Source organism: Heterodontus francisci, chromosome 48, assembly GCF_036365525.1.
Source record: "Heterodontus francisci isolate sHetFra1 chromosome 48, sHetFra1.hap1, whole genome shotgun sequence".
Classification (NCBI taxonomy): Eukaryota; Metazoa; Chordata; class Chondrichthyes; order Heterodontiformes; family Heterodontidae; genus Heterodontus; species Heterodontus francisci.
In genome coordinates this window covers 10,169,586-10,193,602 of record NC_090418.1, presented here as the reverse complement: position 1 = coordinate 10,193,602, position 24,017 = coordinate 10,169,586, and the positions used below count along the sequence as shown (strand labels likewise).

The 24,017-nt window shown below is 47.3% G+C and overlaps 1 protein-coding gene across 1 annotated transcript in view; it reads left to right on the top strand.

Annotated features, from left to right (window-relative positions):
- Window positions 1-12,323: 12,323 nt before the first annotated feature.
- The window catches only part of zanl (zonadhesin, like), a 176,451-nt gene continuing 164,757 nt past the window's right edge, over window positions 12,324-24,017 (top strand). Inside the window, exons 1-6 of the mRNA XM_068023775.1 lie at window positions 12,324-12,461; window positions 14,841-15,015; window positions 15,842-15,908; window positions 16,661-16,718; window positions 17,247-17,434; window positions 19,324-19,397. Of these exons, the coding sequence (XP_067879876.1) occupies window positions 12,324-12,461; window positions 14,841-15,015; window positions 15,842-15,908; window positions 16,661-16,718; window positions 17,247-17,434; window positions 19,324-19,397 (700 nt within the window). The remainder of the gene's footprint in view (window positions 12,462-14,840; window positions 15,016-15,841; window positions 15,909-16,660; window positions 16,719-17,246; window positions 17,435-19,323; window positions 19,398-24,017) is intronic.

Genomic DNA, 24,017 nt, shown 5'->3' with positions numbered 1-24,017 from the left:
TGCAGAGCTTAGATCTGATCCGTTGATTATGGGATCGCTTAGCTCTGTCTATCACATGCTGCTTACGCAGTTTGACATGCAGATAGTCCTGTGTTGTAGCTTCACCAGGTTGACACCTCATTTTGCGGTATGCCTGGTGCTGCTCCTGGCATGCCCTCCTGCACTCTTCATTGAACCAGGGTTGGTCTCCTGGCTTGATGGTAATGGTAGAGTGGGGAATATGCCAGGCCATGAGGTTACAGATTGTGGTTGAGTACAGTTCTGCTGCTGCTGATGGCCCACAGTGCCTCACGGATGCCCAATTTTGCATTGCTAGATCTGTTCGAAATCTATCCCATTTAGCACGGTGATAGTGCCATACAACATGATGGACGGTATCCTCAATGTGAAGGCGGGACTTCATCTCCACAAGGACTGTGCGGTGGTCACTCCATCCAATACTGTCATGGACAGATGCATCTGTGGCAGGCAGATTGGTGAGGACGAAGTCAAGTATGTTCTTCCCTCGTGTTGGTTCCCCCACCACCTGCTGCAGACCCAGTCTAGCAGCTATGTCCTTTAGGACTCGGCCAGCTCGATCAGAAGTGGTGCGACCGAGCCACTCTTGGTGATGGACATTGAAGTCCCCCACCCAGAGTACATTTTGTGCCCTTGCCACCCTCAGTGCTTCCTTCAAGTGTTGTTCAACATGGAGGAGTACTGAGTCATCAGTTGAGGGAGGGCAGTAGGTGGTAATCAGTAGGAGGTTACCTTGCCCATGTTTGACCTGATGCCATGAGACTTCATGGGGTCCGGAGTCGATGTTTGGGACTCCCAGGGCAACCCCCTCCCTACTGTATACCACTGTGCCACCACCTCTGCTGGGTCTGTCCTGCCGGTGGGACAGGACATACCCGGGAATGGTGATGGCAGTGTCTGGGACATTGTAAGGTCTGATTCCGTGAGTATGACTATGTCAGGCTGTTGCTTGACTGGTCTGTGGGACAGCTCTCCCAACTTTGGCACAAGCCCCCAGATGTTAGGAGGACTTTGCAGGGTTGACAGGGCTGGGTTTGCAGTTGTCGTTTCCGCTGCCTAGGTCGAAGCCGGGTGGTCCGTCCGGTTTCATTCCTTTTTATTGACTTTGTAGCGGTTAGGTACAACTGAGTGGCTTGCTAGGCCATTTCAGAGGGCATGTAAGAGTCAACCACATTGCTGTGGGTCTGGAGTCACATGTAGGCCAGATCGGGTAAGGACAGCAGACTTCCTTCCCTAAAGGACATTAGTGAACCAGATGGGTTTTTACAACAATCGACAATGGTTTCATAGCCATCATTTATTAATTAAATTCAAATTCCACCTTCTGCTGTGGTGGGATTCGAACCCATGTCCCCAGAGGAATAACCTGGGTCTCTGGGTTACTAGTCCAGTGATAATACCACTACGCCACCGCCTATCCTACACCACTTGTCACAGCTCACCAATTAGCATACCTTCTCTATACCCCTACTCTCTGCCTTCTACCGACCAACCAAATTCCAACTAAATCATCAGGTTACTCCAATTTCACCCGTTTGACATATTGGTTAGTAATCTCTTGTGCGGAGTTATATCAAATGCCTTCTGAACATCCATCTGAATGACTTCCACAGACGCTCCCTTATCCACCGTGTTAATGATCTCAAAGAATTCAGCCACATTAGTCAGATGTGACCTGCCCTGTTACATTTCTGTGATGACTCCTACTGATCAGCTCCTACTTGAGAAAGGAACAGTGTAAAGGGCAAGGAGGCGAGGAGTCCCTGAACTATGTACAGGGGAACTTCTTGCTCAGTATGTTTCCAGGCCGCATCTAGTTCTAGGGGAATGAAGTGAGGCTGGTGCAGTATGTTTTAATGAGGAGAGCATTTGGGAAACAGTGATCATAATATCATCAAGTTTAAAGTCGTATGGCAAAGGACAGGGAACAATTAAAGGGAGGGGGGTGGGGAAGGAAAGATGCTGAACTGGAAAAGGGTTAGTGAGTTGAAAAGATTTTTTTTTATTCTTTCATGGCATGTGGACGACACTCACAAGGCCAGCATTTGTTGCCCATCCCTACTTGCCCTTGATAATTGAGTGGCTTGTTAGGCCATTTCAGGGGGCAGTTAAGAGTCAACCACATTGCTGTGGGTCTGGAGTCACATGCAGGCCAGACTAGGTAAGGATGGCGGATTTCCTTCCCTGGTCCAAGTGCGTTGGAAACAAAGATGGACTTTATTATATCTGTTCTGGTATTAACCCGGCATGCGTGTGACGTCCTCTTCACATTGACCCACCTTGACACACGCTCAGATGAAGAGACATGCAATATTAGTAACAGAAACCGAATTGAATCTTTCTTGGACAATGGGGTTGACCTGTTGGGTAGAAGGAGATTGGAGTGGGTCGGCAAGGTTGTGCCTCCGAAAAAGTCCGTCAGATAATTTGGAATGCAGATAATTGGAAAGCTTTCAAATGGTGAGGGCGCTCATAACCATATTATTCCTGCTGTTACCCTGATCTCCCTCCTTGTGCATCCCTCCCCCCCCCCCCCCCCCCCCCTTCACACTACTCCAGCACTGTCCAGATGTCTGTGGAAAACTCCCACCAGAATCTTGCATCCTTCACTGCTCCTTAACTCTCCACAAGTGTTTCCACTCCTCATCCTCGCTGAAACCTCTCCTTTCTGCCGCTGTGATTGTATCTTCTTACTAATATTGCCACTTCTGGTTTTCCCGTCTTTTCCAAACGTCCTGAAGCCTGGAATGTTTAGCTCACAGATTAAATTCTGCCAAAAGTAGGAGTGGCCTGGGATCTTGGCCAACTTTTCTTGTCCCAGAGAACCTCTGCAATGTGTTGCCAGCTGATGCATTGGGTGCTAACTCTTTGTGCACTTTCAAGAGGCAGCTGGACTGGTTCCTGACTGAAAGATAAAGAAAGACTTGCATTTCTATAGCGCCTTTCATGACCTCAGGATGTCGCAAAGTGCTTTACAGCCAATGAAGTACTTCTGAAGTGTTGTAACGTAGGGGCAGACATAGAGAAGCCAAGTGTCTTTTGTAGATAACACTTGATCCGTGTGATCGCCAGGTTTCGATCGCCTGGGGGGAGGGGAAGAACTTCCCCGGAGTGTGAGCTTTCCTTGTTGGTCCTGGGTTTTTTCCCCTCGGGTTCTTGCCTGTTCCAGGAGGTGAAATGGCTGCAGGTGGGGAGGGGGAAGAAGGGAAGACGAGACTGGTGAAGGTGCTGCAGCCCTCATGGAGTGTGTGGGGGGGGCAGGCTAGATGGAGCCGCTGGCATCTTTCTACCCATAATTTCCATAAACTGGTATATCATGCCCAGCTTATACTCAGGAAGTTGGACTGGCCACTGTCATGTCCGTTAAGGTGAACCTGAGCTTCCAAGTCCCGTGCTTTTAGTTCTTAGACAATAAGCGTCCGTGTATTTGTGTTCCTTACCCTGCCCATCTGCCCTGATGACGTTCTTCCTCCACTTGCTCATATTCTGTTATACCGTCAATTCACTGAGATCTTGGGCAGGGTTGCTGGATCTTGGGCAGGATCTCGGGACGCTGATGTCGGGGTCCAATGGGGGTCCCAACCCTGCCCTGTGTCGGGAACAGTCGTCCCACCAATGATGTTGCTTGAATTGGCCAATTAGTGGGGAGAAGGCACACGCGCTGTCCAATTAAAGGCAGTGGGCGGGCTCTCGAAGCTGCAGGGCCAATAGGAGACCCACCAAGCACGGACAGAGATGAAGCCCGCCATTGCAGGTAAGGGAGAGAGGAGACACCACCATCTTGAGGCACCCTCTCAGAAATTCTGAATACTTTTGCATTAAGAAAATGGTCACACCTGATGGGCCACGGTTGGGGAGACCCTCCACAGGGCAGCCAGAGGGGAGGGCCTCAAGGCCTGCCTGGAGTCCTGGTGCCCCAGTCTACCACAAGGAGGCTGCCTCCAAATCCAGTTGGCCTCTGATAATTGGCCTTCTACCGAACTTAATTGGCTAACCACCGATTACGGACAAGTAGGCCCCTCTGCCTCCGGGAACCTGGCCCGGGATGGGATGGTGCCGGCAACCCGAAATTACACGCCTCTCCATCCCCAAATGGGGGTGAAAATTCTGCCCCTTATTTTTCATCACCTTTGCTTTATTTAGAGCAGGTTTATTTCATTCTTCCCTATAATTTCCAACCCAGAGTATTGGTGTGACCTTCATTCTTTTTGAACTCTGACCTCTCCTCTCATTCTGCCTTTTTCTTATCATGTGAGTTATTTAAATTTTTAACATTTTCACTCCCCAGGTGCATGCCAACTGTTTGTCCCCTCATCCATCGTCTTCTTATTGGTTTGACGTCCTTATCCACAGCCCTGTGTATCCTGACTGTTAAGCCATTAGGATGACAGTTATGAACTTACGGACATATGAATTAGGAGCAGGAGTAGGCCACTCGGCCCATTCAATCAGTTCATGGCTGAACTGCTTACTCCACATTTCCACCTACCCCCGATAACCTTTCACCCCCATTGCTTATCAAGAATCTTTCTCCCTCTGCCTTAAAAATATTCAAAGACTCTGCTTCCACCGCCTTTTGAAGAAGAGAATTCCAAAAAAATTCACAAACCTCTGAGAGAAAAAATTTCTCCTCATCTCTGTCTTAAATGGACAACCCTTTAGTTTTAAACAGTGACCCCTAGTTCGAGATTCTCCCATAAGGGGAAACATCCTTTCCACATCCACCCTGTCAAGACCCCTCAGAATCTTATATGTTTGTCAATCGCCTCTTACTCTTCTAAATTCAAGCAGATACAAGCCGAGCCTGTCCAATCTTTCCTCATAAGACAACCCGCCCATTCCAGGTATTAGTCTAGTAAACCTTATCTGAACTGCTTCCAATGCATCTACATCCTTCCTTAAATAAGGAGACCAGTACTGTTTACAGTTCTCAAGATGTGGTCTCATCAATGCTCTGTACAGCTGAAGCATAACCTCCCTACTTTTATATTCAATTCCCCTTGCAATAAATGATAACATTCTATTCACTTGCCTAATTGCGTGCTGTACCTGCATACTAACCTTTTACGATTCATGCACTAGGACACCCAGATCCCTCTGCGTCTCAGAGCTCCGCAATTTTTCACCATTTAGATAATATGCTTTTTTATTCTTTCTGCCAAAGTGGACAATTTCCCACTTTCCCACATTATACTCCATTTGCCAGGTCTTTGCCCACTCACCCAACCTATCTATAGCCCCCTTATGTCCTCATCACAAGTTGCTTTCCAACCTATCTTTGTGTCATCAGCAAATTTAGCAACCATACCTTTGGTCCTTTCATCTAAGTCATTTATATAAATTGTAAAATGTTGAGGCCCCAGCACAGATCCCTGTGGCACACTACTCATTACATCTTGCCAACCAGAACATGACTCATTTATGCCTGCTCTCTGTTTCCTGTTAGCTGGCCAATCTTCTATCCATGCCAATATGTTACCCCTACACCATGAGCTTTTATTTTCCGCAGTAACCTTTGATGTGGCACCTTATCAAATGCCTTCTGGAAATCCAAGTACAATACATCCACCGGTTCCCCTTTATCCACAGCACATCTAACTTCCTCAAAGAACTCCAATAAATTGATTAAACATGATTTCCCTTTCACAAATCCATATTGACTCTGCTGATTACCCTGAATTTTTCTAAATGCCCTGCTATAATGTCTTTAATAATAGTTTCTAACATTTTTCCTAAGATAGATGTTAAGCTAACTGGCCCATAGTTTCCTGCTTTGCTTCTCCCTCCCTTTTTGAATAAAGGAGTTACATTTGCTATTTTCCAATCTAATGGAACCTTCCCCGAATCTAGGGAATTTTGGGGGAAAAAACTAACGCATCAACTATCTCACTAGCCACTTTTAAGACCCTTATGGTGAAGTCCATCAGGACCTGGGGACTTGTCAGCCCGCAGCTCCAACAATTTATTCAGTACCACTTCCCTGGTGATTGTAATTTTCTTGAGTTCCTCCCTCCCTTCCATTTCCTGACTTACAGCTAATTCTGGGATGTTACTTGTATCCTCAATAGTGAAGACCGATGCAAACTCTCTGTTCAATTCATCTGCCATCTCCTTATTATCCATTATTAATTCCCCTGACTCACTTTCTATAGGACCAATGCTCACTTTGTTAACTCCTTTCTTTTTAAAATATCTATAGAAACTTAGCTAGCTTTGTCTCGTACCTTCCTTATCAATCTTTTAGTCATTCTTGCTCTTTTTTATATTCTGTCCAATCTTCTGACCTGCCTCCCATCTTTGTGCAAATATAGGTTATTTCTTTAAATTTGATACTATCTTTAACTGTTTTAGTTAACAAAGGATGGCGGGTCCCACCCTTGGAATTTTCTTTCTCATTGAAATGTATCTATTCTGTGTATTCTGAAATGACCTCTTAAATGTCTGCCACTGCATCTCTATTAACCGATCCCTTAACCTAATTTACCAGTCACTTCAGCTAGCTCTGCTTTCATGCCTTCATAATTGCCCTTATTTAAGTTTAAAATACTAGTCTTGGACCCACTCTTCTCTCCCTCAAACTGAATATAAAATTCAGTCATATTATGATCGCTGCTACCTAGGGGTGCCTTAACTATGAGGTCATTAATTAATCCTATCTCATTGCACAATACCAGGTCTAGTATAACCTGCTTTCTGGTTGGCTCCAGAATGTATTGTTCCAAGAAATTATCCCAAAAACATTCTATGTACTCCTTATCTAGGCTACCTTCTGCCCATCTGATTTTTCCAGTCTATCTGGGGTGGCACAGTGGCGCAGTGGTTAGCACCACAGCCTCACAGCTCCAGCGACCTGGGTTCTGTTCTGGGTACTGCCTGTGCGGAGTTTGCAAGTTCTCCCTGTGACCGTGTGGGTTTCCGTCGGGTGCTTTGGTTTCCTCCAACAGCCAAAGACTTGCAGGTTGATAGGTAAATTGGCCATTGTAAATTGCCCCTAGTGTAGGTAGGTGGTGGGAGAATTGAGGGAAGGTGGGGATGTGGTAGGGAATATGGGATTAATGTAGGTTTAGTATAAGTGGGTGGTTGTTGGTTGGCACAGTCTCGGTGGGCCAAAGGGCCTGTTTCAGTGCTGTATCTCTCTTTGACTCTATATATAGGTTAAAATCCCTATAATTATCATTGTACTTTTCTGACAAGCTGCCATTATTTCTTCCTTTATACCCCATCCTACAGTGTGGTTAATGTTAGGTGGCCTGTACATTACTCCCACAAGTGACTTCTTGCCTTTATGATTTCTCATCTCTACCTAAACTGCTTCTACATCCTGATCTCCTGAACCTAGGTCATCCCTCTCTATTGCGCTAATACTATCATTAATTAACAGAGCTACCCCTCCACCTTTTCCTAGCTTCCTGTCCTTCCTAAATCCCATGTACCCGTCAATATTCAGGTCCCAATCTATGTCATCCTGCAGCCATGCCTCTGTAATGGCTATCAGATCATACTTATTTATTTCTATTTGCGCTCTCAGTTCATCTGTTTTGTTTCGAATGCTATGTGCATTCAGATACAGAGCCTTTAGTTTTGTGCTTTTATTATTTTTGGAACCTCAAGTCTTATCTGTTGATTTACTCTTAGATTTGTACGCTCTGTCCCTTCCTGTCACAGTCTGTTTATCATTTCCCATATTAATACCTTTCTTGCCTTGTCTCTACTCCTTGATTTACCATATCTTCCCAGATTTGATCCCTTGCCCCCACTGTTCAGTTTAAACCCCTCTCTACTTCCCTAGTTAGGCTTGCTATAGAACAACGGCCTCAGCACGTTTCAGGTGTAGACCGTTCCAATGGTACAGACACCACTTTCCCCAGTACTGGTGCCAGTGCCCCATGGACCGGAACCGACTTCTACCACACCCGTCTTTGAGCCACGCATTAATTTCTCTAATCTTATTTGCCCTATGCCAATTTGCAGATGGCTCAAGTAATAATCCAGAGATTATGACTTTTGAGGTTCTGCTTCTTAATTTGGTACCTAGTTCCTCATGCTGACTATGCAGAACCTCTTTCCTTGTCCTGCCTATGTCGTTGGTACACATGGACCACAACGACTGGATCCTCCCCCTCCCACTGTAAGTTCGTCTCCAGCCCTGAGCAGATGTTGTGAACCCCTGGCACCGGGCAGGCAACACAGCTGTCTGGACTCTACTCAACCATCTGGACTCTTCAGGGAGGGGGCCAACATCAGCCAAAGCTTCCTCATGAAAAGCTATTTATCTTCTGTTATAAAACTTATATGGAGATAATTTTTTTTTTACAGGCAGTGAATAATAAAGGCATACTTATTGTGATTATATTGAAGCTGAGTATCTTGTTTCCAAGGCAACCATGCTTTAAACAAAAACAAAGCCCAGTCGAGAGGGCTGTGCTCCCGCCTACGAACTGGGCTTGGCTCAGTTACCTTCACATCGCTGATACATCAGGATTGATTTGTAATGAAACGTGTCTTGGAGCCGACCTGTACAGGAACTGTGGCCAACTCACCAGCCCGCCAGTTGTGAGAGACCTCCCAATACACAGCACACCAATATCGAGGGATCTCCCAACTCAAAGGCTACAAAAAGGCAAGAGAGATCTCCCAACTCAACCACCAATATCGAGGGATCTCCCAACTTAAAGGCTACAAAAAGCAAGAGAGATCTCCAAATCACAGCCCCCCAATACCATGCAGGACCTCCGAACTAAGAGCCTAACAATATCAGATCTCCCAACCATCAGTCCACCAGTATCAAGGGAAATTGCCCATTTCCGAGCTCATTTAAATACACTGTAGTGAATGTCTGTAGCTTGAGGAGCTTCGGCTCAGTGTCATTGAGCTGGAGGCCGAGCTGCAGACACGGCGATACATCAGTGAGTGGGCAAGTTACCTGGACGCTTTGTTCCAGAAGGCAGGGGTAGGGCCATCTGTTTTGGTCAGTGGTCAGGGACGGGAGGGTGTGACTGCAAGTCAGGCAGGTATGGGGATCGAGAAGGTGGGAGTGGAGGAGCCTCAGCCCTTGCAATTGAGCAACAGGTTCGAGGTTCTTGCAGCTTGCATGGACAAGAGCGAGGGAAGTAGTGTGGATGAGCCGACTGACCGTGGTACAGGAAGCCGTTCAAGTGGGGAAGCAAAACGAGAAGTTGTGGTAATGGGGGACAGTATATTGAGGGGAATTGACACAGTTCTCTACGGCAAAGAGCAAGGGTCCAGAAGGCTGTGTTGTCCAGTGCTAGGGTTCAGGACATCTGCTCTGAGTTGGAGAGGAACCTAGAGTGGGAGGGGGAGTATCCAGTTATTATGGTCCATGTAGATACCAGCAACATAGGCAGGACAAGGAAAGAGGTTCTGCATAGTCAGTATGAGGAACTAAGCACCAAATTAAGAAGCGGAACCTCAAAGGTCATAATCTCTAAATATAAAAAAAGATAGTAAGAGTTTCAATAGATATTTTAAAAAGAAAAGAGTTAACTAAGTGAGCGTTGGTACAATAAAAAGTGAGTCTGGGGAATTAATAATGGAAAATAAGGAGATGGCAGATGAAAAGGTATTTTGCATCAGTCGTCACCATAGAGGATACAAGTAACATTTCAGAAATAACTAAGTCAGGAAATGGAAGGGAGGGAGGAACTCAAGAAAATTACAATCACCAGGGAAGTGGTAGGGAGCAAATTGTTGGAGCTGCAGGCTGACAAGTTCCTGGGTCCTGATTGGCTTCATCCTAGGGTCTTAAAAGAAGTGGCTAGTTGATGCGTTGGTTTTGATTTTCCAAAATTCCCTAGATTCGGGGAATGTATTCAAAAAGGGAGGGATGAAGAAAGTAGGAAACAACAGGCCTGTTAGCTTAACATCTGTCTTAGGGAAAATGTTAGAAACTATTATTAAAGACGTTATAGCAGGGCATTTAGAAAAATTCAACATAATCAGGCAGAGTCAATGGGGTTTTGTGAAATCATGTTTAACCAATTTATTGGAGTTCTTTGAAGAAGTAACATGTGCTGTGGATAAAGGGGAACCGGTGGATGTACTGTACTTAGATTTCCAGAAGGTATTTGATGAAGTGCCACATCAAAGGTTATTGTGGAAAATAAAAGCTCACGGTCTGGGGGGTAACATATTGGTTGGATAGGAGATTGACTAGCTAACAGGAAACAGAGAGTAGGCATAAATGAGTCGTTTTCTGGTTAGCAGGATGTAACGAGTGGTGTGCCACAGGGATCGGTGCTGGGTCCCCAATTTTTTACAATTTATATAAATGACTTGGATGAAGGGACCGAAGGTATGGTTGCTAAATTTGCTGATGACACAAAGATAGGTAGGAAAGTAAGTTGTAAAGAGGACATAAGAAGGCTACAAAGGGATATAGATAGGTTAAGTGAGCGGGAAAAGATCTGGCAAATGGAGTATAATGTGGGAAAAATGTGAAATTGTCCATTTTGACAGGAAGAATAAAAAAGAAGCATATTATCTAAATGGTGAGAGATTGCAGAGTTCTGAGACGCTGAGGGATCTGGGTGTCCTAGTGCATGAATCGCAAAAGGTTAGTATGCAGGTAGGGCAAGTAATTAGGCAAGTGAATAGAATGTTATCATTTATTGCAAGGGGAATTGAATATAAAAGTAGGGAGGTTATGCTTCAGCTGTACAGAGCATTGGTGAGACCACATCTTGAGAACTGTAAACAGTACTGGTCTCCTTATTTAAGGAAGGATGTAGATGCATTAGAAGCAGTTCAGATAAGGTTTACTAGACTAATACCTGGAATGGGCGGGTTGTCTTATGAGGAAATATTGTACAGGCTAGGCTTAGATCCGCTGGAGTATAGAAGAGTAAGAGGCGACTTGATTGAAACATACATGATCCTGAGGGGTCTTGACAGGGTGGATGTGGAAAGGATGTTTCCCCTTGTGGGAGAATCTAGAACTAGGGGTCACTGTTTAAAAATAATGGGTCACCCATTTAAGACAGAGATGAGGAGAAATTTTGTCTCTCAGAGGGTCGTGAGTCTTTGGAATTCTCTTCTTCAAAAGGCGGTGGAAGCAGAGTCTTTGAATATTTTTAAGGCAGAGGTAGATAGGTTCTTGATAAGCAAGGGGATGAAAGGTTAACGGGGGTAGGCGGGAATGTGGAGTCGAGGTTACAATCAGATCAGCCATGATCTTATTGAATGGCGGAGCAGGCTTGAGGGGCTGAGTGGCCTACTCCTACTCCTAATTTATATGTTCATATATTCGTAGATCACCTCCTATTTCAAAGTGTTGTTAGCGTTTGGTACTGAGGTTGTTGTTAGCATGTGGTACTGAGGTTGTTGTTAGCATGTGGTACTGAGGTTGTCGTTAGCATGTGGTACTGAGGTTGTCGTTAGCATGTGGTACTGAGGTTGTCGTTAGCATGTGGTACTGAGGTTGTTGTTAGCATGTGGTACTGAGGTTGTTGTTGACTCGTGACAATCTCACCCTGCAATAAACAGAAATGAGCACTAAACCCAGGGTTACTCTTTCATTAAAGGAGCAATAATTCTTTCCATCTCTAGATAATATTTTTGAGACGTACACACACTGGACTGTGCTCTGGAGCGCTGAGAGTTTCTGAAACTCCAGAACACTGAACTCCGTGTTTATAGCCCAAGATAGTGTTAGGACACTGTCCCGCACGGCTTACAGTCTGGGGCAGTATTCCAACACTGAGATCAGAGTTTCTCACCTAGGTTTTCGAGCCTCAGAGCTTAATCACTTCGTTTCACAACACCTCAAAAATGGGTGAAGACAGCCCTTTCTGTGACACAATACTTGGATACAATACCTGTTCCAATATGGTCAACCTTTGAACCCCCTATCTCAAGCCTATAAAAGTGAATGCATGTGCCAGTCTTCTCCACTTGCGCCTAGCTACATCTTTAGTAATGAAGATTAAGCATCATAAGCTAACAGTTCTCATTTTTGTTTTTCTTGGACTTCCTGCAGTCTCCTCTGGGTCACGGTGAGTGTGCACATGTTCCTGAATCCAATCCACCGTCAGCGGAGCTAGTTCGAAGTAAAGGGAGAAGCCTCGGCTTGGAGATCAGCAAGATCCCAGACCCACCCTCCGACCGCCGGCATCCTCAATCTGTGCTGAGTTAACTGATTGCAGCCCAGGTGGTGTGTGATAGTCGAGCGGGGGAGGGGAGGAAGGGACACACGCTAGGGCAGCAAAGTTGGCCTCAGCGCCTGATTGGGCTCAGGGTTAAGAAAGTCAGTTGGGTGAGGGCCTGATCAGGCTGTGCGGCGACGCACTATGCAGTTGAATAGCCCGCCAGCAGTCACTGTCGAGTATTCAAGAGCAATCAGCAGCTGTGCAGTGTGTTTGACTAGGCTGGCCATAACATCTCTCGGGAAGGGGAGGAGAAAGTTGCCAAGGGAAATGTTTATAAATGTAAATAGCGTGGATTATAGTTATATCGCACCTTTCACAGCCTCAGGACATTCCAAAGCGCTTCACAGCCAATGAAACACTTTTGAAGTGTAATCACTGTTGTAATGTAGGAAATGCAGCAAACAATATGCAGTCTTATTAATTATTCTGCTTCATGCTCTCTGCTGTATTGTAATTATTCAACTCGTTACTCTATGTGTTATTCTGCACTGTGTTAATCATTCCGCATGTTACTCTATGTGTAACTCGGTGCTCTGTGTTAATTATTCCACTTGTTACTCTGTGTGTTAACATTCTGCTCGTTCCTCTGTGTGATACTGTTCTGTATGTCAATGATTCTGCCTGTTACTCTGTGTTACTGTGCACTGTGTTAATTATCCTGCCTGTTACTCTGCACTGTGTGTTACTTTGTTGCCTGTTACTCTGTGTTGTGTGTTACATTGTTGCTGTTACTCTGCCCTGTGCTTACGCTCCGTTGTGTTACTTTGTTGTCTGTTACTCTGTGCTGTGTGTTACTTTGTTGCCTGTTACTCTGCGCTGTGCGTGCACTCCACTGTGTTACTTTGTTGTTTGTTACTCTGTGCTGTGTGTTACTTTGTTGCCTGTTACTCTGCGCTGTGTGGTATACTGTGCTACTCTGTACCACCTAGTGACATGTGTTACCTTACTCTGTGGGTTGCCCCATGTTACATGGCTCACTCTGCTTTATGCCATTGTGCATTCTTACTGCTGTTTACTCTGAGTGTTTCTCTGCACGCTACTCTGGAACACAGGAACAGGAGGAGGCCATTCAGCCCTCGAGCTCTGTCCCACTTATTCAGTTAGGTCGTGGCTGATTTCAACTTCATTCACCCATCTTTGCTCCATATCCCTTGACATCTTCACCCAACCTGTCACCAGCTCAGTTTTGGGATTTTCAACCGACCCCCAGCCCCAACAGTATTTTTTTGGGGGGGAAGAGAGTTCCAGATTCCCACTCCCCTTTGTGTGAAGAAGTGACATCACCCCTGAACGGCCTGGCCCCAATTTTCAGGTTCTGCCCCCTTGTTCTGGACTCCCCCCAACCAGAGGAAATAGTTTCTCTCTATCGACCCGATCGAATCCTTTAATCATCTTAAACCCCTCGATTAGATCCCCCCTTAATCTCCGATACTCGAGGGAATACAAGCTGAGTCTGTGCAACCTGTCCTCCTACTTCCACCTCTTTGGATTCCAGATCCCTTGAGATAAAGACCAACGTTCAATATTTTGAAAGGAATTGATACGTTGGATGGAGACAAACGGTTTCCGCTAGTCGGAGAGTCATAGTCAAGGGGACATCAGCTTAAAATCAGAACCAGACCATTCAGGAGAGAAGTTTAAAAAAACACTTCTTCACACACAAAGCAGTAGAGGCTAGCTCAAATAATCATTTTAAACCAAAGTTTGATCGGATTTTGCCAGAAATGGGTGTTAAAAGATATGGGGCCAAGACAGGTGGATGGAGGTAGGACATAAATCTGCCATGAATCATTGAATGACGCAAAGGACTCAAGGGGTTGAGTGGACTCCTCCTATTCCCGTGTGTCTATTCCTTTAGCCTTTTGTATTTTTTTAACTGGTGCACCTTGCATTGCGACTAAACTGATGAAGGGGTTTCGATAGGGTAGACTTAGAGAAGATGTTTCCACTTGTGAGGGGAGACCAGAACTAGGGGGTCATCAATATAAGACAGTCACCAATAAATCCAATGGGGAATTCAGGAGAAACCTCTTTCCCCAGAGAGTGGTGAGAATGTGGGACTCGCTCCCACAGGGAGTGGTTGAGGTGAATAGTGTCGATACATTTAAGGGGAAGCTGGATAAACACATGAAGGAGAAAGGAATAGAAGGATATGCTGATAGGGTGAGATGACGCAGGGGGTGGGAGGAGGCTCGTGTGGTGCATGAACACCAGCACGGAGCAGATGGGCCGAATGGCCTGTTTCTCTGCTGCTGCCTCGATGTAACTCAATGACTAAAGCAGACTGTGCCTGAAAATTCTCCGGAATACATCCCTTTAAATTCACCTTTATGACTTGGGCTGTTCTGCGTCTCCCAGTCTATGTGAAAATTAAATCTCCCATTATAACCACATTGCTTCTACTATTTGATTCCCTGATGTTTGTCTGTATACATCTGCTATGACCAGGTGAGAAAGGTGTCTAGGTGTCCCTCTCAACCTTCACCTGGTCTTACCATAACACACATTTTGAACACACCGTGTTTTTAGCTCCTACTTGGTGAATCCTTGTTCACCACTTTCCAATTATAAGGCAAAGAAACCAACACAAACAGGTTTTCTTGGGTTTAAAGAAGAAAAGTTTAAATTTATTAAACTTGAACTTAAACTCTAATTCAGTTGACGTGTACAGATACACGACAAGCCCACACTAGCATGCGTACACGATACACACGTGCAAATAGAGACAGAAAAGAGCAGAAGAAACATAAAGTGGAAAATTTTGAGGCAATATCCGAAGAGTTTTTGTTATGGGTCTTACAGAGTAAGACTCTACACTGTAGAGTCCTTGATTGTAGGTAGATCTTGCTTTTGGGGCCCAGTATTCTTCTTAAACCTTGGTCGCTGTACGAGACTTTCCTCTCTTGGGGTTCATGTGTCTTCAGTGGATTCAGAGGCTTGTGAGAAAGAGATGGGAGCAGACAGGAGAGAGACCTTCTGAGTCCAGGAGCAAACAGTCTTTTCCAGTTCAAACTCTCTGTGGCGAGTTCAAAAGACCCTGGAACAGCCAGTTAATCATGTGACCAGCTGGTCTAACCAGTCCTGGATTGTATCACCTTAGAAGTCTCTGGACTGCTCCTCTTGCACACAACACCTGGTGATCAAAGTCCCTTGTGGGTTGAATGTGTCAGGGAATGGTCCTTTGTCCTTCCAAGCACTGTCTGTTAATATGCAAATGTATTTTCCAGCCACAGCTGATCTGTTTAACAAGTCACTTCCTTGCTCCAGCAACAGTTTAAAATCAATGTTGGTGACAAAATTAATATGCCTCATTCTTGGCAGGTGGGGGCCTAGCATGACAACACCCCCACCCCCAACTACATGTAGACAACTGCCAGCAGAATCTTGCATCCTTTTACTGCTCTTTAATTCAATAAGTGTTTCCAATGCCTTGTTGAAATCCCTTCTTTCCAGAGCGGTGCCTTTTGCCTATTTATCTATTTTGCAAGCCCTCCTTTCTCCATCCCAGAATATCTATCTACCAGTTGCACATAGCTTGCAGCCAGAGCTCCGTAATAGCGACTATGTCATATCCTTAAATCTGAACTTGAACTCATTGGCCAGTGTCAGCAGTGGCTCATGATAATCGTATATTCGTTGTGTGTTTAATTATATTCCAGTGGTGAGCATTAGCTGGGGATTCACTCGAGCCCCTATGTATAGGACCAGACTGAAACTGGTGGTTGGGTTATGAGGTGCATGCTTGTCACCCTGTAAATAAAAGCTTATAAAAAAAGTGTGTAAAGATTAGGCTCCAGTTCTATCCTTCACCGCCAGGCTTCGTGGAACAGAACAGCTCACTTCTGCTACTGAGTCAGAAGGAGTAGATTTCAGGTCCCACTCCCCAAACGTGAGCACGTAATCGAGGCTGACTCTCCCGGTGCCAGTGCTGAGGGAGCATGGCATTGTTGGAGGTACTGCCTTTCAGATGAGGCATTAAACTGAGGCCCCACCTGCCCTCTCGGGTGGATGTGAACATCCCACGGATACTATTTGAAGTACAGGGGAGGCTTTCCCAGTGCCCTGGCCAACATTTATCCCTCAAACAACTCCTGGTAACTTATTTCATTGCTGTTTGTGGGAGCTTGCTGTGCGTGAATTGGCTGCTGCGTTTCTTACATGACCACACTTCAAAAAGTACCTCATTGACTGTAAAGCACTTTGGGATGTCCTGAGGTCACAAAAGGCCCTATAGAAATGCAATCTCTTAATTTTTTTTTGTTTGATGTCTTACACTAAATGCATCCATGTACAGAACTTTTTAATTCGGTAACTGCTCTCCACTCCACCCACCCCCAGCCCCCCCAACCAGACCATTTTACATATTTCACAAACCCTTTGACCTATCACACTTTGAGCAACTCTGTCCATTGTTAAATCAGCAATTTAATCATTAATTTTGAACAGATATTTAATTATTTGTGTATTGCTGAAAACAGAGACTTTTTCGAAGCTTTTCGTCTTGCACTCATCAGGACAATTCGCAAGAATGCCAAGGTAAGGGAATGCAACAAATTTATACTGTATGATAAACTGGTGCATTCTCCATGGCAACGCCTCCACTAATCAGAGTCCACTTGCCAACAAATCAGCACTCTCTTCTCATACAGTATAAATTTGCTGCGTTTCCTTATATTGGTATTCTTGTGGATTGTCCTGATGAGTGCAAGATGAAAAGCTTCGACAAAATGACCCTGTTTTCAGCAACACTCAAGTTCTGTAGTACCAAATAACTTATTCATTTAATTATTATTTCCAGCAATCTTTTCTGCTCCAGATTGTTAGTATTATGTTCCTGTCCCTTTGCTCTCCAAATTTTGCCCTTATCTTTTCTAATCCTGAGTTTACTATCTTTTCCTCTCAGACCCTCTCCGCTTGTTAATAGTTCCAAGTCTGTCTCTGGAACCCTTTCCACTGGGATCTTCACCACAGCCTGGTTCAGGTGCAGCCCTTCCCAGTGAAGCAGCTCTTTCCTGTCTCAATACTGCGGCAGTGTTTTTAGACACTCATTTGCTCCCTCAGCAGGAACCCCTGCTTGTTCTTTCCGATGTCATTTGTTCCGCCATGGATCACGATACCAGCGCCTTCACCCTCCCTTTCCAAAGTCCTTTCCAACCGATTCGCTGGCACTGTCAACTGTACTCTGGCACTGAGTGGACAGCACAGCCTCCTGAACTCTTGACTATGGCTGCAGAGGATCACTCTGTCCCCCAGTTATCAAGTCCCTTCTTATAACCACAACCTTGCTGTTCCCCACTGCCTTCTGCTCCATGATCTCTCATTCTTAACCCCGCAGTGCACTAACCTCCCAAATTCCCACTTTGGTAGGAGGAACAGATGTGCAGAGTATTTCTTAAATGGAAAGAGATTAGAAAGTGTAGATGTACAAAGGGACCTGGATGTCCTCGTCAATAAGTCACTGAAAGCTAACCTGCAGGTGCAGCAAGCAATTAGGAAAGCTAATGGTATGTTAGCCTTTATCGCAAGAGGATTTGAGTACAGGAGTAGTGAAGTCTTGCTTCAATTGTATAGAACCTTGGTTAGACCGCACCTGTGCAGTTTTGGTCCCGTTACCTTAGGAAGGATATTATTACCATAGAGGGAGCGCAATGAAGGTTCACCAGACTTGTTCCCGGGTTCAGGTGCAGTGGGACTGTCCTATGAAGAGAGACTGGGGAAACTGGACGTGTATTCTCTAGAGTTTCGAAGAATGAGAGGTGATCTCATTGAAACCTACAAAATACTTAAATGGAGAGACAGGGTCGATGCAGCTAAGATGTTTCCCCTGGTTGAGGCGTCGAGAACCAGGAGACACAATTTCAAAATAAGGAGGGAAGCCACTTTGGACAGAGATGAGGAGAAATTTCTTTACTCAGAGGGTTGTGAATCTTTGGAATTCTCTACCCCAGAGGGCTGTGGAAGCTCAGTCATTGAGTATGTTTAAAGCAGAGATTGACAGATTTCTAAATCCCAATGACATACGGGGTTATGAGGATAGTGTGGGAAAAAGGCATTGAAGTGGATGATCAGCCATGATTGTATTGAATGGCGGAGCAGGCTCGACGGGCTGAATGGTCTACTCCCGCTCCTACGTTCCTAATTCCTAAAATGCTCCACCACCCTCTCTCTCCTCCTTTAAAGACACTCCTTAAAAGCAACATCTTTGACCAAATTGTTGGATATTTCCCGATATCTCCTTATGTGGCTCAGTGTCAAATTTCATTTGATAACCGCCCCTCCCCCCCACCATGAAGTGCCTCTGGCTAATTTGTGACTTTAAAGGCACTATACAAATGCGGGTCGTAGTTATTGGCAGCAAGTATATCTTGGCTGTTGGAGTGGGACAGGTTTTGCACTCGCTTGTGTCCACCCCACCCACTTTGCTGACTCCCATGTCTCACACGCACCTCTTCCTATACGTGCCTCGATGCTGGATTAAATGATCCGGATATTCCTCCCCCTCCCTTCTGAATCAGAGTGTCTCTAACCCGCGGTCCTGCAAATGGGCAGGGAGAGACCCCACGCGAGTTGTCATCCGGGACAGTCTCGCTGTTGGCACGTTCTGCCGTCCCGACACACCGTCTGCACTGACATTATCTTCTCTCGGATGAGTTTACAGCGGATAATTAATTGGCTCTCGTTTCTGACTCGCCTTCGGTACTAAATTCTGATCACTGGTCATTTATTGCATTGCTGTTTGTGGGATCTTGCTGTGTGCAAATTGGCTGCTGTGTGTTCTACGCTACAACAATGACAACACCACAAAAAGGACTTCATTCGTTTAGCCAGCGACGCACACATCCCACGAACAAGTTTTTTTTTAAAAAGCACTTCAGGAGGTTGTGAAAGACGCTACAGAAATGAAACTCTTCCTTTGACTTCTCAGTCACTGCTCTGACAACCTCTGATAACTCTTTGACAGTCTCTCGCCGAGACTGTCCCGCAATCCTTCTGGCTATCTCTGCTCTTTACAAACCCGACGGCTTTTGAAAAGGCACGCCTGTCGTCACCCAGTGATTATATCGCGTTTTAGTCTACGGCCTTTCTACGCCAAAAAGCGGATGGGGCGATGTCTAATAATATTCATGTGTCGCTTTTGTAGATGGGAAAAGCAGCCCCCGACCATCTCCTGTCAACATGGAGATCACCTTTCAAAGCTCTGCAGGACTGCACCAGGTAAGTACTTGGAGAGATCGGGGCCTGAAGGTTAGTGTGGGAACTGCACCAACACAGCAAGCGCCTGGGAGAGTGCCTGGGAGCAGCTTGGAGCACAACAGGATCAGACACCACAATTCCAATCCAACCTGCGAAGGATGAATTCTCCTTTCTCTGACGATTGCACACAAATCTTCCCCTCAGCCTTTTCCCGCCATCCATACCCCCCACACCGAACCACGACTCAGCTCAGCCTTGACAGGGACTGGAGATGTTAATGTAAAGGGAGCTCTGTACTGTCAGAGTGATGTGGAGGGAGCTCTGTACTGTCAGGGTGATGTGGAGGGAGCTCTGTACTGTCAGGGTGATGTGGAGGGAGCTCTGTACTGTCAGGGTGATGTGGAGGGAGCTCTGTACTGTCAGGGTGATGTGGAGGGAGCTCTGTACTGTCAGGGTGATGTGGAGGGAGCTCTGTACTGTCAGGGTGATGTAGAGGGAGCTCTGTACTGTCAGGGTGATGTAGAGGGAGCTCTGTACTGTCAGGGTGATGTGGAGGGAGCTCTGTACTGTCAGGGTGATGTACAGGGAGCTCTGTACTGTCAGAGTGATGTAGAGGGAGCTCTGTACTGTCAGGGTGATGTAGAGGGAGCTCTGTACTGTCAGGGTGATGTAGAGGGAGCTCTGTACTGTCAGTGATGTAGAGGGAGCTCTGTACTGTCAGGGTGATGTAGAGGGAGCTCTGTACTGTCAGGGTGATGTGGAGGGAGCTCTGTACTGTCAGGGTGATGTGGAGGGAGCTCTGTACTGTCAGGGTGATGTAGAGGGACCTCTGTACTGTCAGGGTGATGTAGAGGGAGCTCTGTACTGTCAGGGGGATGTACAGGGAGCTCTGTACTGTCAGGGTGATGTAGAGGGACCTCTGTACTGTCAGGGTGATGTAGAGGGAGCTCTGTACTGTCAGGGTGATGTACAGGGAGCTCTGTACTGTCAGGGTGATGTAGAGGGAGCTCTGTACTGTCAGGGTGATGTAGAGGGAGCTCTGTACTGTCAGGGGGATGTAGACGGAGCTCTGTACTGACAGGGTGATGTGGAGGGAGCTCTGTACTGTCAGGGTGATGTGGAGGGAGCTCTGTACTGTCAGGGTGACGTAGAGGGAGCTCTGTACTGTCAGGGTGACATAGAGGGAGCTCTGTACTGTCAGGGTGACGTAGAGGGAGCTCTGTACTGTCAGGGTGATGTAGAGGGAGCTCTGTACTGTCAGGGGGATGTAGAGGGAGCTCTGTACTGTCAGGGTGATGTAGACGGAGCTCTGTACTGTCAGGGTGATGTAGACGGAGCTCTGTACTGTCAGGGTGATGTAGACGGAGCTCTGTACTGTCAGGGTGATGTAGAGGGAGCTCTGTACTGTCAGGGTGATGTACAGGGAGCTCTGTACTGTCAGGGGGATGTAGAGGGAGCTCTGTACTGTCAGGGTGATGTGGAGGGAGCTCTGTACTGTCAGGGTGATGTGGAGGGAGCTCTGTACTGTCAGGGTGACGTGGAGGGAGCTCTGTACTGTCAGGGTGACGTAGAGGGAGCTCTGTACTGTCAGGGTGACGTAGAGGGAGCTCTGTACTGTCAGGGTGATGTAGAGGGAGCTCTGTACTGTCAGGGGGATGTAGAGGGAGCTCTGTACTGTCAGGGTGATGTAGACGGAGCTCTGTACTGTCAGGGTGATGTAGAGGGAGCTCTGTACTGTCAGGGTGATGTGGAGGGAGCTCTGTACTGTCAGGGTGATGTGGAGGGAGCTCTGTACTGTCAGGGTGATGTGGAGGGAGCTCTGTACTGTCAGGGTGACGTCGAGGGAGCTCTGTACTGTCAGAGTGATGTAGAGGGAGCTCTGTACTGTCAGGGTGATGTGGAGGGAGCTCTGTACTGTCAGGGTGATGTAGAGGGAGCTCTGTACTGTCAGGGTGATGTAGAGGGAGCTCTGTACTGTCAGGGTGAAGTGGAGGGAGCTCTGTACTGTCAGGGTGACGTAGAGGGAGCTCTGTACTGTCAGGGTGATGTAGAGGGAGCTCTGTACTGTCAGGGTGATGTAGAGGGAGCTCTGTACTGTCAGGGTGATGTGGAGGGAGCTCTGTACTGTCAGGGTGACGTGGAGGGAGCTCTGTACTGTCAGGGTGACGTAGAGGGAGCTCTGTACTGTCAGGGTGATGTAGAGGGAGCTCTGTACTGTCAGGGGGATGTAGAGGGAGCTCTGTACTGTCAGGGTGATGTAGACGGAGCTCTGTACTGTCAGGGTGATGTAGAGGGAGCTCTGTACTGTCAGGGTGATGTAGAGGGAGCTCTGTACTGTCAGGGTGATGTACAGGGAGCTCTGTACTGTCAGGGGGATGTAGAGGGAGCTCTGTACTGTCAGGGTGATGTGGAGGGAGCTCTGTACTGTCAGGGTGATGTGGAGGGAGCTCTGTACTGTCAGGGTGACGTAGAGGGAGCTCTGTACTGTCAGGGTGATGTCGAGGGAGCTCTGTACTGTCAGGGGGTTGTAGAGGGAGCTCTGTACTGTCAGGGTGATGTAGACGGAGCTCTGTACTGTCAGGGTGATGTAGAGGGAGCTCTGTACTGTCAGGGTGATGTGGAGGGAGCTCTGTACTGTCAGGGTGATGTGGAGGGAGCTCTGTACTGTCAGGGTGATGTAGAGGGGGCTCTGTACTGTCAGGGTGATGTAGAGGGATCTCTGTACTGTCAGGGTGATGTAGAGGGAGCTCTGTACTGTCAGGGTGACGTAGAGGGAGCTCTGTACTGTCAGGGGGACGTAGAGGGAGCTCTGTACTGTCAGGGGGATGTAGAGAGAGCTCTGTACTGTCAGGGTGATGTGGAGGGAGCTCTGTACTGTCAGGGTGATGTAGAGGGAGCTCTGTACTGTCAGGGTGATGTAGAGGGAGCTCTGTACTGTCAGGGTGATGTAGAGGGAGCTCTGTACTGTCAGGGTGATGTAGAGGGAGCTCTGTACTGTCAGGGGGATGTAGAGGGAGCTCTGTACTGTCAGGGTGATGTAGAGGGAGCTCTGTGCTGTCAGGGTGATGTAGAGGGAGCTCTGTACTGTCAGGGTGATGTGGAGGGAGCTCTGTACTGTCGGGGATGTAGAGGGAGCTCTACTGTCAGGGTGACGTACAGGGAGCTCTGTACTGTCAGGGTGATGTAGAGGGAGCTCTGTACTGTCAGGGTGATGTGGAGGGAGCTCTGTACTGTCAGGGTGACGTAGAGGGAGCTCTGTACTGTCAAGGGGACGTAGAGGGAGCTCTGTACTGTCAGGGTGATGTAGAGGGAGCTCTGTACTGTCAGGGTGATGTAGAGGGAGCTCTGTACTGTCAGGGTGATGTAGAGGGAGCTCTGTACTGTCAGGGGGACGTAGAGGGAGCTCTGTACTGTCAGGGGGATGTAGAGAGAGCTCTGTACTGTCAGGGGGATGTAGAGAGAGCTCTGTACTGTCAGGGGGATGTAGAGGGAGCTCTGTACTGTCAGGGTGATGTAGAGGGAGCTCTGTACTGTCAGGGTGATGTAGAGGGAGCTCTGTACTGTCAGGGTGATGTAGAGGGAGCTCTGTACTGTCAGGGGGATGTAGAGGGAGCTCTGTACTGTCAGGGTGATGTAGAGGGAGCTCTGTACTGTCAGGGTGATGTCGAGGGAGCTCTGTACTGTCAGGGTGATGTGGAGGGAGCTCTGTACTGTCGGGGATGTAGAGGGAGCTCTACTGTCAGGGTGACGTACAGGGAGCTCTGTACTGTCAGCGTGATGTAGAGGGAGCTCTGTACTGTCAGGGTGATGTAGAGGGAGCTCTGTACTGTCGGGGATGTACAGGGAGCTCTGTACTGTCAGGGTGACGTAGAGGGAGCTCTGTACTGTCAGGGTGACGTAGAGGGAGCTCTGTACTGTCAGGGTGACGTAGAGGGAGCTCTGTACTGTCAGGGTGACGTAGAGGGAGCTCTGTACTGTCAGGGTGACGTAGAGGGAGCTCTGTACTGTCAGGGTGATGTAGAGGGAGCTCTGTACTGTCGGGGATGTACAGGGAGCTCTGTACTGTCAGGGTGACGTAGAGGGAGCTCTGTACTGTCAGGGTGACGTAGAGGGAGCTCTGTACTGTCAGGGTGATGTAGAGGGAGCTCTGTCCGTAACCAAATAGGGTGGGGTTTTGGCAGAAATTTATAATATATAGGGTTATAAAAGCTGAACACTCTGATACCTGGAGCCAGGGTGCAGGCTGGCGTCGAAGCCTGAGGGAGAGGAGCAGAGGTCATGAAGTGGCACTGAGGGCATTGGTGGCACTGAGGGCATCGGTGTCTCGCTGAGCTGGGATGAGCTGAGGCGGTGGGCGGATGGGATTGGACATCGAGGATTACAAACTCCTCCCCTGCTACCCTGTCACAGACCAATCAGTGCCAAGCGGGCCACCTGCATCAAGAAGGTTTGTCCCGAAACTGAGAGGCTGGAAAGGAGAAGCTTGTCCATCCGGCCTGGCCCAAACACCATGACAACGGCAGCTCGACGGTGGACACCTCAGTCTGTCCGTGCTTCCAAACCCAGCGAGAGGCAAGGTACAAAAGGAAAAGAAAGCCTCAGGAGCCGTTTCGGGGGAAGCTTCTCTTGCTGACAAAATCG